This window comes from Chiloscyllium punctatum, chromosome 11 (assembly GCF_047496795.1).
Source record: "Chiloscyllium punctatum isolate Juve2018m chromosome 11, sChiPun1.3, whole genome shotgun sequence".
Lineage (NCBI taxonomy): Eukaryota > Metazoa > Chordata > Chondrichthyes > Orectolobiformes > Hemiscylliidae > Chiloscyllium > Chiloscyllium punctatum.
In genome coordinates this window covers 114176107-114197901 of record NC_092749.1, presented here as the reverse complement: position 1 = coordinate 114197901, position 21795 = coordinate 114176107, and the positions used below count along the sequence as shown (strand labels likewise).

At 41.8% G+C, this 21795-nt stretch overlaps 1 protein-coding gene across 1 annotated transcript in view; it reads left to right on the top strand.

Annotated features, from left to right (window-relative positions):
- Positions 1–21795, top strand: part of LOC140483352 (actin-related protein 2) — a 40312-nt gene that overhangs the window by 7134 nt on the left and 11383 nt on the right. Inside the window, exons 2-5 of the mRNA XM_072581551.1 lie at positions 2011–2121; positions 6422–6637; positions 14322–14394; positions 21341–21477. Coding sequence (XP_072437652.1) covers positions 2011–2121; positions 6422–6637; positions 14322–14394; positions 21341–21477 — 537 coding nt within the window. The remainder of the gene's footprint in view (positions 1–2010; positions 2122–6421; positions 6638–14321; positions 14395–21340; positions 21478–21795) is intronic.

Below are 21795 nucleotides of genomic sequence, written 5' to 3'. Positions count from 1 at the left end.
TTGAGCATTTGCTGGTGCACAGCTTTATCAAATGTTTCCTGGAGGTCAACCCCTGACAGCATGTGTGGATGCAATTCTCTATCTGCCAACCTAGTGACCTCCAAATAAACAGCTTAAACAAGAAACATGACTGTCTTTTATCTGTGATCAGCTAATAGTTGCTGGATCTCTAGACCTGGTAATCTCTCCTTTTATTGAAGTGACATTAGCAGATTTCAAATTGAAATGCTCAAATCTTGAAACTAGAGTGCTTTTGGAAAGTAGACTTGGTTAGAGACTAAACCTGCAGATGCTGGAAGCCAATGGAGCCAGGCAGGAAGCTGGAAGAACACAGCAGGCCAGGCAGCATCAGGAGGTGCAAAAGTTGACGTTTGAGGTATAACACTTCAGAACTGGGGGTGTGTGTGGGGGGAGCTGCAGATAAAGGGGAGGCTCCCTCTGTCTACAACTCGTCTTCCCCCAGCCCTGAAGAAGTGTTACACCTAAAACGTCGACCTTTGGAAAGTAGACTCCCATTTGGAATCCACTTTCCTTTGTTTCAGTGGCCCAGATTGGAAATCAGAGCAGAGGATCTGGCTCTTAACTTGAACACTTTTTTTATTTTATTGTACCTGTTTAAAATCTAAGATTGTCTTGTCTTTCTACTCTTTGTGCTGCTTTGAACTGTTTCGAAGCAATTTCTGTTTCACGATGAAAATGTAGAAAATAAGAACAAGAGATGCTGCCTATCCTGCGTGCTGTATTGTTCAATATGATCATGATTGATTCTCCGTCTCAGTGCCATGCTCCTGCTCTCTTCTGTACTCCTGCAAACTATGAACGGTTTCTGAAATATATTCAGGGACTTAGCCTCCACATTTTTCTGTTGCAGAGAATTTTTCAGGTGAAAGGTTAGTAATGAATGGAATGCAGTACAACCGAGGGTAGTTGAAACTCAAGCATCAGTAAATTGATCACGTTTACTCCCTTTTGTCTCTTTTTAAAAAGGTGCTTCTGTATTTGTTGGCTTTCTGGCCTTTCACACAGCTCCAGTTTTCATAGCTTTCAGCTGTACAGGTTGACAATCCCAAGAATTCCCTTTGTGCCTATTTTCTCCATTCAGACACACTTTAAAACGTCATGTTTAGAAGGTTTTGGTCACCACTCCCTCAGTTTGCCTTCTATAGCTCTGTTTCACAATTGCTTTTGTGGAGTGTTTCCACTGCATGGCGCGTACTGTTGAATATGCTTGTTTTTAGTAGTAAGGTCAATGTGGTTGATTTATAGTTCATGGAATAATATGGCATGGTAAGTAAGAACGGAGTTTTCACCAGTACGTATGAGTTTTGTTTCTTCATTCAGTAATTATGTAGTTTGCATGATTTAAGACTATAATTGCTTCTTCCTCCTCGCAAGTTTCACAGAATAAAGGAGAGGAAAGGGTATGTCTTCTATTAAAATCAACACAATTATCAGTGATCACAGTTTCATTAAAACCAGTTTATGATGAAACATAAACAAATTTGACATCTGTGAGATTCTTGGCTGCATCTGAAATGGCTTTTGAAGCCACTCAGTCCAAGTCAGAGGTGACACTATCTCTTCAATGACAGTCAAAGGCCAATCCAGGCTTTTACATCAATGTCCCATAAATGAATGAAAAACATTGGTTTATGCGGCTTGACAGTCTTTCCCTTGGTGATATTATTTGCCAAAATTTTCAGAATATGACTTGGAGTGAGTTATTTCTCCAGGTAAAGATGTAATACGTACTTGATGCTTGCTATGTGCAGCTTTGTTGGTTCGAAACAAATGTGGTGTATATTCTTAACATGAAAAGTAAGTGATTAATTTCTACATGTTTAAATTACTATATTAAAACAGCTGAGCAGAGCTCTCTGCTTTCAGTGCAAGATGTATTTTTATCCATCTGTAGCAACTCATTTTCTCCCCCTGTTTGGTTAATGACTTGCAAAATGCCTTCTTTAAGAAATGACATGATTTTTCCTTTTTCTGTTGTGTTTTGTTTAGTTTGTGAAGTGCGGCTATGCTGGCTCCAATTTTCCAGAGCACATTTTTCCAGCATTGGTGGGCCGTCCCATTATCCGATCCACTGCCAAAGTTGGGAATATTGAGATCAAGGTAAGACTATGGAGAGTTGTGCTGTTACTAACTGAATGTGGCTGAATTTTCTTTTGCCCATCCAGTTGCTGTGTGGTGATGTACTTGTTGGATCTGTTATGTTTTTATTACTCCTTTTGTATAACAAAATACAGCAAAAAACACACCATTTCAGTATTAATAGTAAACCAGGCAGCACATTTAGAAATGCTTGCAAAAGCTGTAGACAATCTTTTACATGACACATTATTAAAGCTTGTGTGATTGTTCTGGACAGATATGCAAACTTTCTAAGTATGTAAGTTTATAGAGTCAAATTAAGGTGATATGCCCTTTTGGTCTTCCCTATTAAGTCATTGCAAATATGGATGGTGGAAATTAATATTTAAATAATACTTCAAATTCATATATTTGCCTAATGAGTGCAGGGTAATTTTCACTTGTGTTGCTGTTTGGATGGAGTGAACAGGTTTCTTTTACATTGCTCCTTCCCTGCTCCTCTTCAGAAAGATTTCCTCAGTTTAATCAAGCAACTGCTTAACTCAGGAAGGATTTGAAATCTGCCTGCAGCTGTAACATACCTGCATGATGGATATGTTTGCAAGCAAGAAATGTTGTAAGCTCCACTTGGAGTCAAAAAGTTGATAAGCTAAGCTTGTTCATAAGGTGCATACAATGTGAGAAATATGCTTGCTTTCCACTGGTAGAAAATGTCATAATAAATGTCTGAGACAGTAATTCACACACTGCTTTTGGCCTAGAATACCAACAAGGTCATTAACACCTCCTGTGGGGGACACAGACACAATATAATTAATTCCACATCACTTTACAGTATATTGTATGTGAATTCAGAGAATTGCGGAAACAGTGTATATTGTGTTGATCCTACAACTTTGATAAGCAAATTTTTTGTATTATTGCAGCAATAATGTTTTTGAAATACATTTGCAGAATTCTAAATATATTTTGAGAAAATGATAAAATTATGATGCTGAACAGACCTATATATTTGAGCTGAACACTCGACTCGACACCTGATGGGGAGGTTTCTCAAAGTTCTGTCATTTTCTTCTTTTAATTTTGGAAAGCACTTGGATCTTTTAAGTTCCTGGAGTGATGTTTTCACTCGGACCTTTTCTGACCTTTGTTTTTACCTTCTCTCTCTCTTTCTCTTCTTTCTTCACCTGTTGAAGTAGAATAACAAAAAGATGGTAAGTAAGTTGTTGGAGTGTGGTGTGTTCCATCTTTTCATTTCATTTTATTTTGGTATTGCAATCCAAACATCCAACCTCTGCGTTAAAATTTATTTTTGTTAACATTTTGCAATTTTTTTTTCCTTAAAACAGCTGCTCTCTGTTATGCTGAAAAGTCTGTTCAATTCAAACTTAAAGCACGGATGAGATGGGTTTTGCATTGCGGCATGTTGGGGGGTGGCTGGTGTATTGCACCTGACTTAGGCCACAGGGCGATGCAGCATATTTCTCACCTTTCCCAGGTCATTTGGGGATAGCAGTTGGGTAGAGCTGATAAAATTGGTTGGAAACATCAAGGATAAGTCATGCACTGCAATTGTATTCCTGCCACCCCTGTATGCTGAAGGGCTTGGGGAAGTGTTTGGAATTAGGCTGTTTGAATTGTCACTGAACCATGGAATGTTGCAGTGAGAGTTCAGTGGTGTAGTTAGAGCTTTGAGAGTGAAACGTTTGAGAGTTGAACAGTCTTAATCACCTGTCTAACTGCATTCAAAGGCCTTGAGCATTTGTACAAGTCACTTGAATTGCATTTGCAGCTAGGCTTTATCAAGAGTAGGTAATCATTGCAAGGTCAGTGGGTGCTGGTATCATGTCGGTACATTGATGTAATAACATTCTCAAAATGGGAGACTTAGCTTGGTGCCTCCAAACCTATCATAGTTCCATGACATTTATCTGATGGAGATTAAGGACCTTATCTAAACAATTTTGAAGAACAGGACGACTTGTTCATTTGAGTTATGGTTGTATACTTCTGCCAATGGCCAGAATGAAACCCAAGAAAAGCATTGCTAATGGAACATGTTGATCCTATGATGAAAATGGTGGGTGATTGATAAACATCTGCAGAACAAATCTTTGTCTTGTGACAAGAATGCTTAAACCCACCACAATTTCATGCTGATTGTAAAAACATTAAATTTGATCAGGCTTCTGAACAACTTTGTGAAATCTGTTTAAACTTTCCAAGAAACCTATTGGGGTTTTCAGTGTTTCACCTTGCAGCATGATTTTGCCACGATTCCTTTATTTTGCTTTGAAGCATGTATTTGAACTATACTTATCCATATTTTTCTGTGCATAGGTACTAGCGTTTGTTTGGTTGGGGCTTAAAATTAACATTATCCTGCTAGATACAAGTACTTTTTCCATTCCTTCAGTGACAATGGAATGTTGATTGCTCGAGTGAAGCAGTTGATGCATTCCTGTGTAAATGCAGATTGTGGACTGGCAAGCAGGTGTGTGTCTTATTTTGTCCAAAGTCTCTGAAACATGTGTGCAATTTAAGTCTTGCACTAGGGAGGTGTCTACTGCTATTGCTTATTGGACAGCTCCTCACATCAATTTCCAAAACTGAATGTATGTCTGCCTAACACTGACTGCATGTACTAAATGGATTGCTTCAAAATTTGATGAATGCTTTAGTTCATCAATTTTATCAGGATCCAGGTTGAAATCTGACTAGGTTTGTGTGCTTGTTCTGTGGCGATTGAAGTGATTTCTACTTGGAACTAGTCAGTATTTGGGCATCTAACATGTGAACTATCCAAACATGAGTAGTTAGTAATTTATGCTGCTTGTACGATGCTTACACACAGATCTTAGTATACAGGCATTCTCAAACTGCCTTGAGTAAGTATTCAGGCACACAGTGCAATAAGTCTGCTGTGTAGATTGTCAAATATATTTGTCTGACCTGAATGTAAATGCCAGAAATGATTGATTCTTTGAAAAGAAGGAAAATTGCTTAAAATCTTGTTTTGGTCTGACATCATCTGTTGTGGGATAGCTCTGCTGAATAATAGGCTTGCATGTAATCAGTCTTTTGTTTTCTTAATATCCATGCAGCACCTGACCCCATACCATTCACCCAGACCTGAAGGATCTTGATTGTTTAGAATGTAATACTTTGAATGCAAAATATACCCCATAATGTGCGTGCACATGTGCAAATACACACCCACCCATTGCCATCTGCCTGTATTCTTTTTCTTAGGCAAAGGTACTTGATACCAGAATTACTTGTCCTAACTTGCAGAAACCTCTAAACTAGATGTTCCACTACAGTATTGTACAAGTCATCCCAAGCCAGTGAAGTTGTGTATAGATGTCATTTTAATCAGTGGGGCACTGGGATGATTGGCCTGATTCTCACATCTCTCTCCTTACTTGGGGATATGAAGAGACAATTCTCCTATTTGTTACAGTCAAACAATGATCAGAATATCAACTTGGCTTTGGCTGTTAGTCTGCTTGCATAGGCATTTTTTCCTCAATGAAAATGTCTCCCCTATCTCTCTTTCTATTGCTTTTCAGTTTGAAGATAAACATCAATGGATATCACTCAGAATATAAACTGTTGGTTAAAATACAATTCTTAATTTAAAATGGCTTCATATCTCTTAGCTTGGTATGAACAGAACTCTGGTATCCTACAAGAGCATTTTGACCCAGTGTGCCTTTTGATCAATACTTTTGGAGATTTTGATTTGTTTCACAATTTCAATGGTGGTTTATTCATTGGTGGCCCTCTTAACTGATGAATTTTCTGAAGTTCTCCCTTCCATCGTATACTCTGACACCCTATCATCATCTCCCATGATCTGCATCATGACCCAGAGTCGTGCTGTGTCATTATCTTCCATCACTTCCTACCCATGGCTCAATTTTCTCCTGTGCATGTCCTTCAGATAGATCTCCCTTATGCACCCCTCTCTCTTTGAATAGTCACTACTCACCTTGTCCTGAGCGAAACTCTCCAAGCCTCTGCCCTTGCAAATTAATCCTGCATCACCTCCAAAGATTGTAGAAGTTTCTTGGTTTCTAGTTTTGAGAGAAAATTATGGTCATAAACACTTGTCTAAACAAATTAATTCAACCAATAACTTGCCCAGTGCAGAGTTTTACACTAATTCCTGTTTTCAGAATATCCCGGTTGTTTTCCTTGTTTTGAGATTTGAGTAATTTTTTTTGAGGTTGGACTTGATACACCTGCCACTGTTGACCAATGTTAATCCGCGTCTCATTTAGCTGTTTCACTTTCTTTTGAATTTTTCCCTTTGCAGGATCTGATGGTGGGTGATGAAGCCAGTGAATTACGTTCTATGTTAGAGGTTAACTATCCTATGGAAAATGGCATTGTTCGAAACTGGGATGACATGAAACATCTGTGGGATTACACTTTTGGCCCAGAGAAGTTAGATGTCGATTCCAAGAATTGCAAGATTCTTCTAACTGAACCACCAATGAACCCCACAAAGAATAGGGAAAAGATCATTGAGGTAAGAATGTTTGAGAAAACTTTTTATGTTTTGGGGACTGACTTCAGGAAGATGGAAAGACTGTTGACTGAGTTGAGAGGCTGTTCTTCTCCTTCTGCTTCTCTTGTGGCTCTCCAATCAATCATGATCTTGTCTAATATGGGAACTCCTGGCTCAATGTAACTAATTTAATTATTTTCTAGATCAACCAATTACCATCCCTTTGAGGTGCACTGGAAGGTCAGGTTTTGTAGCTGGGTTTGCAGTCATTGCACAAAATAATTTTAATACTTAAACCATTGGAATCAAATGTTTAGCTCCATTGAGATAGGCTAACCTTATCCCAAGCTCTGACTGTGTGCTGATGTTTGAAAAGGAAAATGTTCAGAATTTAGGACCTAGCTGTGGGGTGGTGGAAAAAGTGGCCAAGCTGGAAAACCCACAGTGCATGCCACTTGAATTTGGGAATCTGAATGAGTTGAAAGAATTTTAGAACTGTGTTCCAGTGGAAATGCTCATTTACTGGCAATTGATGAATTGTTTGTGTAAAGAATCTGGATTTCTTTGCAGATTCAGGTTATTGGTTAGTGCATTCTCTACTCGTTGACCTCTTCTGAGTTTCTGTAAATGCCAATTGAGCATGTGTTGATGTGGAGAATTATGTGACCGTTTCTGTGTAGACAATTGCTTCAGGAGTCTGCCCATTATCTGAGCAAATCTGGAGTGTAACAACTCTTTTATTCTGCTGGGTGCTATCACTCAAATTCTGGGAATGCTATTGGTCATGTCATGGCAAACATTATTTGTCAAAGCTCAAGTAAGTTACAATGCTTTGAAATTTGGTCTATGTTTACTTTGTAGTCTGTCCACGTTTTATATGTTCCATGCCTTAACCTTTAGACCACTGTATTATGTATTGAGTATTGCATCTTTGGTGCTTTTCCCATGTAATCTCATTTCATAAGAGTAATTCTCTTCTGTTTTATATTTAATGTTTTTGTTGCTACAAAACTGTCGTATCAGTATTCCCAGACTGTGGGACCTCATCCCAAATAGGCCTGGCAGCTCCAAAGCAGCAATGCCACCTGGACCAGGATCCAATACAAGACTTTGCCTGTTTGGTTGGTTCAAACTAATGAGGGGTTTCAATAGGTGTGACAGAACCACGCCCGGTATGTGTTGAATTGTGTCACAGTCATCAGGTTAGCATGGAGTCTCCTTGAGCTGCTTGCTAGCTCAGAAGCCCCGTCAGACTCTTCAAACTGTGGACATTGATACCTACTCCTAGACTCTGAAAGCTGCAGGAAAGAGCATTTTTGATAGAAACAGTTGCAGATGCTGCAATGGAAATCCTTTTCCAAAGATTACCTGAATGGAAAGTTTGTCAGTACACTTGAGAAGTGTATTCAACTTGGGAGTGAATGGTATGAGGTGAAAGTGAGGACTGCAGATGCTGGAGATCAGAGTCCAAGAGTGTGGTGTTGGAAAAGCACAGAAGGTCAGGCAACATCTGAAGAGCAGGAGTGTCGACGATTTGGGCAAAAGCCCTTCATTTATCAATGGGGGAATCAGTTTTAAACCCTTGGGATAATTTTCTGCCTCTGTTCGCTCCCACCCCAAAATAAAATCAGCATCTCTCTTCAGACCAGATGTCTGACTTGTAAATTCCTCAGTCTGTAGCAGCACATTAAAGTAGGTTCAGATGCTGTCAATCTTTGCAATTTGCATGAGTATTGAGCAAAGTGGTACTGAGCTTTTAGTCTGGTCTCTGTATTTGGGCAAATGATTGCAATTGTTTTATCAATGTTTAACTTGTGCATCAAGAAGAGCTTTCATACTAAAGAATAGTGATGACTTGACTATGGGATAAGAACTTCCACTTTGATAAAATAGCAATCCACATCTTTTACACTACTTGCAGTGGCAAGGGAAGGTGCCAGGGATGGAGGGAGTGGATCTAACAAGGGAGTCACATAGGGAGTGGTCTCTGCAGAATGCAGATAGGAGTAGAGAGGGAAATATATCCTGGTAGTGTGGTCTGTTTGTAGGTGGCAGAAATGGTGGTGGATGATGTGATGTATCTGGAGGTTGGTGGAGTGGAAGGTAAGGACCAGGGTGGGGTTCTGTCCTTGTTGCAATTGGAGGGGTGGGGTTCAAGGGTGGAGGTGCAGGAAGTGGAGGTAATGTATTGGAGGGCATCATTGATCATGTGGGAAGGGAAATTGTGGTCTTTGAAGGAGGCCACCAGGGATGTTCACTGGTGGAATTGCTCCTGCTGGGCATAGATGTGGTGGAGGAATTGGGAATAAGGGATTGTGTTTTCAAGGTGGGGTGGGGTGGGGAGAGGAGAGAGATGGGGAGAGGTGTAGTTCAGGTAGTTGTGGGAGTTGGTGGGTTTGAAGTCAACGTCCACATTAAGTCAGTTGCTGATGAGGTCCAGGAAGGGGAGGCAGATGTCAAAGATGGTCCAGATGAACCTTGAGGTCAGAGTTGAAGCTGTTAATGAAACTGATATCAACTGTTCAATCTCCTTGTGGGGCTCCTTGCTGCAGAGGGCTCTTGAGGTCAAGTCATTGAATATATTTAAAACGGACAGGTTCATGATTAGTAAGGGGATCATGGGTTATGGGGATACCTCCAGATAATAGTTTACTAAACCTCATCTCAGTTGCTTCCAATGTATCATTACTTGAGATGGCCAGTACTGTGTGCAGTACTCCAGATCTCGTTTCACTGATGTCCTGTGTAACTGAAACATAACCTAGATTTGTTTGTATTAACTTCCTCTTGTGGAAGATGATGTTCTATCAGCTTTCTTAATTACTCGCTATACCTGCATGCTAAAGTTTTGCAAATCATGAATGAGGGCATCCTGATTCCTGTTTAATCTCTCACCATTAATGGAACATGCTCCTTTATTCTTCCTGTCAAAATGAACAATTTAATGTTTTTCCACGTAGTGCATTTGCGTCATGCTTGTCTAAACAATTAATGTCAGTACCCTCCTTCACTTACACTTCATACTTACTTTCCTCCCTTCTGTAAGCAATGAGAAAGTTGAGCAGCCATACTTCTGTCTGTTTCACCAAATCTCAATGGTGAAAGTGATTTTATCATGGTTGTAAAAACCCTAATATTACTGATGGCCAAATGGTGGCCTCTTGTTCCATGTCTTAATGGTGACTATGTGAATATAAAGATCATAAGACACAGGAGCAGAATTAGCCAATCAAATCTGCTTTGCCATTTGATCATGGGTGATCTCCTTCTAAACCCCAATTTCCTGCCTTTTCCCCGTAACCCTTGATCCCCTTTTCCCTGTAACCCTTGATCATGTTGCAGCTGTACAGGACATTGGTTAGGCCACTGTTGGAATACTGCATGCAATTCTAGTCTTCCTATTGGAAGGATGTTGTGAAACTTGAAAGAGTTCAGAAAAGATGTCCAAGGATGTTTTCCCTGGAGGCTGAGGGGTGACCTTCGAGATTTAGAAAATAATAGGTGCATGGATAGTGTATATCGACAAGCCCTTTTCCCTGGGGTTGGGGAGTCCAGAACTAGAGGGCACAGGTTTAGTGTGAGAGGGGAAAGATATAAAAGGGACCCAAAGGGCACCTTGTTCACAGTGTGGTACGTGTGAGGAATGAGGAAGTGGTGGAGACTGGTACAATTCCAACATTTAAGAGGCAGTTGGATGGGTATATGAATAGGAAGGGTGTGGAAGGATACCGGCTGCGTGCTGGAAAATGGGACGAGATTGAGTTGGGATATGTCATCAGCATGGACGGGTTGGATCGAAGGGTCTGTTTCCGTGCTGTACATCTGACTCTTAAGTGTATTGAAAAAAGGTAGTGAAGTTTTGGGAGGGATTGTCAGCATTTCAGTTCCAGGCAACTGAAGGCATGGCTATCAGTGGTAGAATTGGCTTAAGCAAAAGATCAGAATTGTAGGAGTGCATTGTCTGAATGGAGTGCTGCTGTTCATGTTGCTATTTTTGTCATTGCTTCAGGAGATCCACGCACGGGGGACTTGTACTGCCTGCCACTCCAATGTATTATTGCTAACCAGCTCATGCATTCAACTCCAAGCTGCTTCCTGCTGTTGATGGTGATATGTGACTGCTTTAGGCTTCGCTTGAGCACTTTCTTGTCTTCCGCCAACCCCATCTCCCCTCTCCCTATTGGAGCTTATAGCTAGGCTCTTCTGTGATAGTAATAGGTTATTCCTGTCAGTTGACAATCTCTAATCCTTGTACCCCTGTATCAGCTGGGTCTGTTTAGCTGTGGTTTGGCCACCTTGGGGTGCTCTCATTGATAAATAGTTCATGATCCTTTGATAAATCTTCAGTATTGATAGGCGACCAGGTCAGGCTGTCTGATGTGACTGGCAGTAACATTTATGAATGATGGTAATAGTCCTGTGCAGTTTCTGCTTGGTCTGGAGATTAATTTCCTGCTCATTCCAGTCATAGTACCTTTGTCCCGTTCTTTCTCTGTCTTCTCTTTCCCCCTTCTCACCCCCCCCACCAAGTCAAAGCATAACGCTCAGAGTGATGGTATAGTTTTACCTCCAATACCTTTATTCCAGGCCCTGGAGGGAAAGAACGATTGCCCATGTGCGCAGAGACATGAGTTCATGGTCTTCTCTGGAACAGGAGTTTCTCAATAAACTAAATGGTTATTTTACAGGATGGAGCATCTGGATAAGACAACCAATATGTTGATTGGGTGATCATTACCATCAACGAGTATGAATAGCAGTGACCAAGCCCTTTACTGTTATACAATGAATGTTCTTAACCTTATTGACTGGATTCATACAATGAATACTTTGCCTCTTGTTTGCTGACCTTACATCCTGAATGCTTCTAATATTGTTAAATGGCTCTACATAATGACTGCTTTTCCACCTTGTTAACCGATTGCCCTTGCCTCCAGCATCCTATTGTTAACTCTAAGTTCTTTACTGATCTGAGTCATGCTCAGCTGAACATCTTGTTTCATAAAACTTGGAGTTTTTTCCCTGCCTGCTTATGTCTGAGACACATTCTCATCTGTCAATTATTGCACTAGTCATTACATTTTTGTGTGATTTGCTATGTAAGATGCTGCACAATGAGTGAATCACTTAAATGTGGTCACTTAACTCTGGACATTTCCAAGTACCATCATATTTCATATGCTTCCCTTTATTGGCCAATGCATTAACTGTTGGAGTTGGGAGGTCATGTTGTGCAATATAGGACATTGGTCAGGCCACTTCTGAAATTCTGCACTCGTTTCTGGTCTCTGTGCTATAGCAACGATGTTGTGAATCTTGGAAGATGCAGAAAAAAAAATCTAAAAGGATGTTGTCATGTTTAGAGGGTTTGAACTGCAGGGAGAGGCTGAATGGGTTGGGGTATTTTTCCTGCAACATCACAGGTTGAGGGGTTTATAAAATCATGAGGGCCATGGTTAGGGTAAGTGAACAAGGTCTATTCCCTGGCGTAGGGGAGTCCAAAAGTAGAGGTCATAGGTTTTGGCTGACTGGGGAAAGACTTAAAAGGGACAACTTCATGCAAAGGGTGGTGTGCCAGAGGAAGTGATGAAGGCTGATGCACTTAGAAGATTTAAAAGGCATCTGGATGGGTATATGAATAGGAACGGTTGAGGGATATTGGCCAAGTGCTGGCAAATGGGACTAGATTAACTTAGGATATCTGGTCAGCCTGGATGAGTTGGACGAAAGGGTCTGTTTCTGTGCTGTACATCTCTGACGCCACCAATAACTGGAATGGGCCCAGTGTTCCAGTTGTGTATTCTGTGCAATGTAACACAAGCTTTCAGTAAAAGCAGAATTCACTTTTGTCTCCTTGCTGGACATGAAAAACTGTTGCTAATTCTAGGTTCCTGGCATTCACTTGACCTGTTTCCAGCCACCCACACCCCGACATTTCCTTCTCTGATCTATCGCACAACCATTGGAAATAATCCATTGGATTAATTTTCACCGTTAGTGGAGCAGTCATATCTCCCTTGCCCCAGGGTTTGGAATATTTGCAGCTGATCAATTGATTCTTCAAAGAAAAAGTCACTTTTAAGATTCTAGTTATTTTTCCCCCTACCCGTGGTGTTACTTATAGCATGCCCTTAGAGACCTCTCACTCCCAGAGAGTCCTGCCCAATCCTGAAGGGTTGTTAATTCTGTTCCTGTTGAGGTGAAGTTACATTCTGAGAATGTGTGGGCATTCAGCATGCCCTGTTCCAAGATGTGTGTTCTCGCCTGCATGTCAGGATTGAGGAAAGAGTTGGATGTGTAATACAAACATTTTAGCCCTCATGTAATTTTTTATATATTCGTGGGATGGATATACCTGAGGCAGGTAACTGCCCTTGAGCTGAGTGTCTTTAAGAGGGTAACTAAGAGTCAACTGCATTGCTCGAGTCCCATGGAGGTCAGGTACAGGAAAGATGGCAGAAAGAAGCTTTCCGAGCAGTTGCTCATTGTAATGGTTATCCATTAGTCCCAGAGCACAGAGTGTACTTCACTAAGAACCATTGCATCCACTGCAGAATGAAGAATGCAGAAAGCCAACATTACTCATTTTTTAACAAGTGAGAACAAGTCCTGTCATGTGTTAGACTTGTCAGTTGGTCTATTTTTCAAATGAGAGCATAGAAAAATGCAAGACCCAACATACCAACCTCCGAAAACTCTGCATCTCACCCGTTACAGCAATGTCCTGGATACACAATCGCTTTCTGGCTCTGATCACTTGACAGGAAAACTGTGATGATGGGTTGGGACCAGGTTAATTGGATATATTCAGAATACTGGTCTGAATGTACATTGTTTTTTAGGTTAGATTACTTAGTGTGGAAACAGGCCCTTTGGCCCAACAAGTCCATACTGACCCGCCGAAGCGCAACCCACCCATACCCCTACATTTACCCCTTACCTAACACTATGGGCAATTTAGCATGGCCAATTCACCTGACCTGCACATCTTTGGATTGTGGTAGGAATCCGGAGCACCCGGAGGAAACCCACACAGACACGGGGAGAATGTGCAAACTCCACACAGACAGTCACCCAAGGCTGGAATTGAACCCAGGTCTCTGGTGCTGTGAGGCAGCAGTGCTAGCCACCGTGCTGCCCATAGAACAGTGAGTTGCTTGACCAGCGATGCAACAGCGAACTTGTGACACAGCAAGCAGACACCACTGAGATTTAAACCTAGGATCTCCTGTTTACTAGACAGGCGCTTTAACCATTTAAGTCATGGCACAACTTATTAATGACTTACATTCTGAATTGGAACATCAAACTCTTCCCTTGTAATAGTTTGAGTTATGTTTGATTGGATGATCACCAGGAGGAAAGCTGTTCGGCTCATTTCCTGTAAGCTTCAATGCTGATCAGCGTTCAGGGACATGCAGCTCAATCTTGTAGGACAGGAAAAGTAATCCGAAGCAAGAACTGGGGTCAAGAGGGAAAGCAAGAGGACTGGCTTGTTTCTGCTCTTCAGCCCATTTTTGAAGCAAGAACCAATGTAAATTTCCAGTTATCAACCTTGAAAGGTTGCAATCAGTTTAGGAATGCTTAATGTTCAGGGGAGATTGAGCGGAGCTAGGTGTGAGTGTGTTTGTTAATTGATTGGAAAATGAATGAGGATAAAATGATAAAGACAGGGTTGACTAAATTATAACTTTGTTTGTTTCAGGTGATGTTTGAAACCTACCAGTTTAGTGGAGTCTACATTGCTATTCAAGCTGTACTCACATTGTACGCTCAAGGTACGTATACCTGATTGGAGTTTGGAAAAATGCTGAAGTTAAACTACAATGCCATGTAAAACACAGCTTAAGGCTTGACGGACTCAACTATCGAACATTACAATAACATTGATCAGATGAATCTTGTCTACAGCAATTTGAGAGCAGATCTCTTTGTGAAAGTTGCATGGCTGCAGTTTTCCATAGCTAATGCATTGCTACACTCTGACCGTGATCTGCAACACCTTCCCATTGTATCAGTCTCGTCTGTGATACAACTTACTCTTTATCTTAACACTGGAAGGCAATTATCAACGTCCCCTAGAGTATATGAAGTAAAAACATTACGGTCTGCCTGATCTCAGAAATTAAAAAATTGTCTTCGAGTTAAAAATGGAAAATAATTATGAAATATCACTGTTAATTTTGCTGGGTCATTTATTCATGATTATGAAAAATTTTCATAAAATAAATGGAAAGCACTTAATCAGAAATAACAAAAGCATCATAGAAGTCATAAACTTTAAAGGGTAGCAATCTTAGAATCCAAGCACCAGAAAGAGGCTGAAGGGGTCACCTTGAAGTTTAGAGGAAGCATTTCTTCTTGCTCAACTCTAAATGCCAAGGACATGGGGTGTAGGAAGTAGGGCAGGCAGCTTAGCAATGATTGGAGGGGATGTTTAGCCTGGGTTATCAGAAGTGATTGCAAGTTCATTGTTGAGAACATGAAGAAATGGTTTAACTTTACATGTTCATTTTTAGTTTTAAAACGTTCTATTTCACAGAAATTCAAGTTGCTACTTCTATTGAGACAGGAGTGTCGTTAAGTTGGTTTTACCCACAAGGGTGAAATGTGTGTTTACTGAATTTTAGATCTGCACTGCATTCTGCAGCTTGATCCAGTGTTCACTAACAATCCGAACTCATCAGGAAGAGGCATCTCATCATTATGGGGGAGTCATGGTAACCAAATGTTGACCCTTCTGCTGTGCAAGGTTGTCACACGCTGTTTAAGCATTTGAATCTCCAGTGTCAACTGCAATGCAGCCTCCTTAATCACGGACCTGCAACTTGTAGTTTTGTAATCTGTAGTCAGGACGATAAATTGTGTTCATTTTGAAGGAAAGGCTCAGGGCCACCTTCCCCCAACTCCTGGATACAATTAACAAAGTTCCTGGAGATTTCCAAATTGAATCATCATCATCCAACTGTAAAATACAAAACAAGGCCATTCTGTAAAAGACAAGTTCATGTTTAATGAAATTGAACAAAATCTTAGGAAATTTTGGTTGCAACTTCAGATTTCTGGTGGAACATAGACCCTTTTGATAGCCCTGCAGGTGACCTTTCTTGAACATCTGGTCAGTTTTGAATAAAGTTCAGCAAGTCTACTTCCTGAAGGACCCTGTCTTCTCCTTAGTGTAGTTACTGGTGTGTACATGTCCATAGTTTATGTTTGCGGTGCTTATGTCTTTGATATTTTAATGAATATATCGCTGTTTTTATTTGTTTTCCTGGTCAGCATATTGCTAATAGTCTGGAGGATAGAGGCAACATCAGCTTCACCTTTTATTAACATCCTGAGTGTTGAATGCCATTTGATCATATTTATACATAGTACAAAACAAAGGAGGAAAGGCCTGAAAAGGCTTACTAGATCTTCCTGGGGACAAGAGGCTGGAAAGGTCTGCTCTGATCTCTCCAGAACAGACAAGGTGGAAAGGTGACCTCAGTTTGGAAGATTGAAAGATCGGAGTGAGAACATGATTCCCTCTAGTGAATAGACCCATTAACTACACGACAATCCCAGTCTTAATTCAAGAAGAACAGGGTATCCTGTAGAAACTGTCCCTCAAACAGCATCAACGAAAACCAAATTATCCAGTCATTGTACACAGCAAGCTCTCACCAACTGCAATGAGATAAAGGGATAGGCACATTTCCTGCTTTTTAATGAATTGGGGGAGAAACAGTCTCAGTTGTGGAATGTGATGTACAACTGCAATTCTTCTCTTTAAATTTAAAAATCACCACAAGATGACTGTTTCTGCAGAACTGTCACAATCTGAAGAAGTGGAAGCTGATTCTATGAATAACTTGAAAAGGAAGTTGAGTGGGTTCATGAGGATGAGGAACTTTGGAGGCCTCTAAAGAAAAAGCCGAGGAGTGGGGACGAAGCATTACCATTGGTTCAGTCAGCTGGAGCACTGAGCTCACTGACCGAATTGTCAAATAGTAGATTGTATGAGGGAGTCATAGTTGAATCTGAGGAGTTGCAGACAGATCCACTTAAATACTTTGTGTTGACTTGAGTAACAAATGGAATGGATTGCAGGCAAGGTTAAGACGATCTGAATAGGAGAGAAATATGAGGAGCATTACCATTTCTATAGTGTTTGGGTAGTTCGGGGAAATGCAGCATATCTGCAGGCTTTCGTAAAATAACTGCTTGGGTAGTTAAGTCACTGAAGTGAAGTCAAGAGGATGTAAAACTATGTAAAAATTGAAAGAAGTGCACATAGTCATAGAGATGTACAACACGGAAGCAGACCTTTCAGTCCAACCCGTCCATGCCAACCAGATATCCCAACCCAACCTAGTCCCACCTGCCAGCACCCGGCCCATATCCCTCCAAACCCTTCCTATTCATATACCCATCCAAATGCCTCTGACATGTTGCAATTGTACCAGCCTCCACTACATCCTCTGGCAGCTCATTCCATACACACACCACCCTCTGTGTGAAAGTGTTGCCCTGTAGGTTTCTTTTCTTACTTTCCCCTCTCAGCCAAAACAGAAGTGGCTGGAAAAGTTCAGCAGGTCTGTCAACATCTGTGAAGAGAAATCAGTTAACATTTTGGGTCCCGTGACCCTTAAAACTAGGGATCTGAGGACTCAAACATTAACTTTGATTTCTCTTCACTGATGCTGCCAGACCTGTTGAACTTTTCCGATTTCTGTTTTGAAGGATGTAGAATTATCTCCGATGACAGATAAGGGGAAATGAGTGTGGGCTGTCCAATGGTCTGATCAAATCCTTAGTTTGTGAGTACCATGTTCATTTCCAGTGACTGAAGCATAAAGACTTGAGCCTTTCAACGTGCGAGAAGGCAGACCATGAAACTGTGTCACTGAGGACTGAGGAGATTAGAGTAGGATGGGGCATTCAGTCTTGCAAGATGATTCACAGAGGGTGGTACGTGTATGGAATGAGCTGCCAGAGGAAATGGAAGAGTCTGGTACAATTGCAACATTGAAGAGGCATTTGGATGGGTATATGAATAGGAAGGGTTTGGAGGGATATGGGCCGGGTGCTGGCAGGTGGGACTATCTTGGGTTGGGATATCTGGTCGGCATTGATGGGTTGGACCGAAGGGTGTTTCCGTGCTGTACATCTCTGTGACTCTCTGATGTAATTGTAAACTGGTAATACTTCCCCGAGCTTGTTGCTAAGCCATGGATTCTGGTTCAGATCTCAAAATGACTGAAGCTGGTAGATTTAGGAAATCCTTTCGGGTCCGGAGCTCAAATCTGGAGTGAACTGCCTGGCTGCTTGTTGGATGGTGAGCTCACTTCTGCCAAATGCACGTCACTGTGTAATTCAACACCGTGTTTTTAACCAGGACTCCATTCCAGCAAAGATTCAGGCAGCTTTTTCATTACAAAGATCCACCCTTACAAACAAACATTAGTTCATCTGCTTGAGGATGTGCAGAAGTACTCTCCTCTTCAATTTCTTTGCCTCAGGGGTTGAAGGTTGTTGTGGTGATCCCAGGGCTTCACTTAATCAGATCAGACACCACACATGAGATTTGAGATGAAACTGTGCAAGAATTGTTTTAATTGGGTCAGAGTTAACTTTAGCATGGAAAAAAAATAGGTCAAATCTATTTTACTTGGCGACTTGCTGTAAAGTGTGTCAACCTGACTTTCCTCTGATCACCTGGTGAAGGTGAGTTCTGTATTTGTTAGTGCACAGTGGAGCTGGCTGTCTATTTGATGCCTCTGTTGAAGCAGCATATAATTTACAGCTACTCTCGGAAATGGGACAGAGCAATGGTTCCTGACTTGTCTGATTTCTGCCTCCAGCTGTCCATTCAGCACCAATTTACACATCTCCATGTCAGAGGTGATCATGGAATGACTAGCAGAACTATGATGCAACAGTTAGCAGTGGTTGAAGGTTAGAGGAGTTTGTTTGTCCTGGGGTAAGAACAATTCAAGGGAAGTGCAATGAAACAAGGGGAATGAGAAACAACCATTCTGAGTCGTTAGGATTTGAAATACACCGCTGGGAATGTGGTGGAGAGCTGGTTCGGTTGAGTATTTGTGGGCGTTGGCTGGTAGTTTTGATAGTAATGGAGTGCAGGGCTTTGGGAAAAGGCAGGAGATTGACAGTGGGTCATAGATGACCTGAATTGATATGGCATCAGAAATTAGGCCATTCAACCCATCGAGGTTGCTCTGCTATTCAGTCACGGCAGATAAATTTCTCAATCCCATTCTCCTGCTTTCTCTCTGTAACCCTTGATCCTCTTGCCAACTAAGGGGACCTATCTATCTGTGTCTTAAATATACTCAGTGACCTGGCCCCCACAGCCTTCTGTGGCAGTGAATTCCACTGATTCCCCACTCTCTGGATGAAGAAGTTTATCCTCATCGCCGTTCATAAAGGTCTTCCCTTTACTCTGAGGCTGTGCCCTCAGGTCCTAGTCTCTCCTACCAATGGAAACATCTTCCCAACATCCACTCTGTCCAGGCCATTCAGTATTCATATGTTTCAATTTTATTCCCCCCTCGTCCTTCTAAACTCCAAGTATAAATTGAGTCCTCAAACATTCCTCCTATGTTAAATTGTTCATTCCTGGGACCATTCTTGTGAGCCTCCTCTGAATCTGCTCCAGGGCCAGTACATCCTTCCTGAGATATCGGGCCCAAAGCTGTGCACAGTTCTCTAAGTGTGGTCTGACTAGAGCATTATGGAGCCTCAGAAGAACATGCTGCTTTTATATTCAAGTCCTCTCAAAATAAATGCCATCATTGCGTTTGCCTTTGGAACTACTGACTCAACCTGCAAGTTTACCTTGAGAGAATCCTGGACTAGAACTCCCAAGTGTCTCTGCACTACAGATTTCTGAATTTTCTCTCCATTTAGAAAACAGTCCATGCCTTGATTCTTCCTACCAAAGTGCATGACCTCACGCTTCCCATGTTGTCTTCCATCTGCCACTTCTTTGCCCATTCTCCCAACCTGTCCAAATCCTTCTGCAGCCTCCCCGCCGCCTCAATGCTACCTGTCTCTCTAACTATCTTTGTTTTGTCTGCAAACGTAGCCAGAATGTCCCCAGTTCATTTATTCAGATCGTTAATGTGTAAAGTGGAATGTTGTGGTCCCAACACTGAGCCTTGTGGAACACCACTTGTCACCAGCTGCCATCCTGAGAAAGGACCCTTTTATACCCACTCTCTGCTTTCTGCCAGACAGCCAAGCCTCTATCCATGCTCGCACCTTGTCTCTAACACCATGGGCCCGTATCTTACTCAGCAACCTCCTGTGCGGCGCCATGTCAAAGACCTTCTTTTAGGCCAGGAAGACAACATCCATTCGCCCTCCTTGGTCTAACTGTTTGTTACTTCCTCAAAGAATTCTAACAGATTTGTCAGGCATGATCTCCCCTTGATGAAACTATGCTGACTTTGCCCTATTTTACCATACACTATTCAGAAATCTCATCCTTCACCATGGATTCCAGGATTTTGTACACAACAGAGGTTAGGCTGATCGGTCTATAATTTTCTATCTTGTACCTTACTCCTTTTTTAAACAGGGGTGTCACATTAGTAATTTTCCAGTCCTCTGATTCTAGCAATTTCTGAAAGATCACCAGTAATGCTTCTGTTATCACTTCAGCTCTCTCCCTTCAAACTCTGGAGTGTAGTCCATCTGGTCCATGTGGTTTATCCACCTTCAGGCCGTTCAGCTTCTCTTGCACCTTTTCCTTGTTGATGGTCACCACACTCAGCTCTGTCCCCTCACTTGTTTGAATATTTGGGAAATTACTTGTCATGCACTGTGAAGACTGACTTCCTGCACCATAACAATTCGGAAAGCTTGATCAGAAGCATCAGGTTTGAGGAGGGGGCTCATTGGCAAAGTGCAAAAAAAGCAAGGGTTGCTGGATCCAAGGTCAGGAGGGTACATTAGACAATGCTTCAAGTTCCATGTCGAAGCACATGGGTCTGTGATAGGGCAAGTGTGAATTTCAGCCCTTAGCATGAGACTCCATGGAGGGCATGGGAGAATGGAGTTTGGAGAGAGCAGTTGTATGGTTGGTGCACAGGTGAATAAGGAAGGAGATTGACTGGGAGTCAGCAGCCTTTTAGTGAAAGCCAAGTCTTGGCCAGAGTGGCAGAATACCAAGAGTTTCTCAGCAACCTGTTTGAGCTGGAATGGGAAAGAGGGGTTTTTACTAGTGAATAAAAGCTCAACTTCAGTCGATGTTCAGGTTACAGGCAGGTTTGACTTGTCCATTGCTTAACCGGGCACATTGTCTGACATCATGGAGGTACCTGGGAGAGTAAGGAGAGCTTGAGCTGCTGTTGACATTGGTGGAAAGAGGGAGAGCATGTGATTGTCCGACCAGAAAGGTCAATGGAGGGAGATAGGTCTCCGTATCCTGTGAAAAGCTTTGGACTGCTGTCTGTGTACCTTACTAAACCACAGCAGTAAACCCATGAAGGGCAACAGGTTTCCTGCTGCCCTTGCTCCATCTGCCCCACCCCTCCCTCACAAATACCCATCTCCTTCAGAGGAAATGCTGGGTTTCAGCTTGTGACTAAATATGTTATCTGCAGCGGAGAAATTCTGATCACCTTCCCAACTGTGTTGGGCTTTAGTAACAACAGTGTACGGTCACTCTGAAATGTTTGGAGTCGCTCTTTGCTAATGAACTCTGTCTTCCTCCAGGTTTGCTGACTGGTGTGGTTGTGGACTCAGGTGATGGTGTGACACACATCTGCCCCGTGTATGAAGGGTTCTCACTGCCACACCTCACACGGAGGCTCGATATTGCTGGCCGGGACATCACCCGATACCTCATTAAGGTGAGGCAAGGAGTTTGATTGTGTTGTATTGTCAATGGTAGAGCTGCGCTTGTACTGCATTTCTCCTCAGTCTTCTGGTTGGTGGTGGCCCATCTAATGCTGGAAAGACATGGGATATTAGTCCCTCTTGGTAATGTCTAATAACATAATTCATCCTCTTAATTACAGACAGGCCAGACTAGTTTTGATGTCATCTGAACATGATTTCTCATGGAGGCTGATCAGTCTGAGTTTGTTGTCAATGCCACTTCTCTCTCTGCTTCTATTGGCTGAGTGATTGTTAATATTCAATAAACCACTCGCAGTGGGCCATTGGAA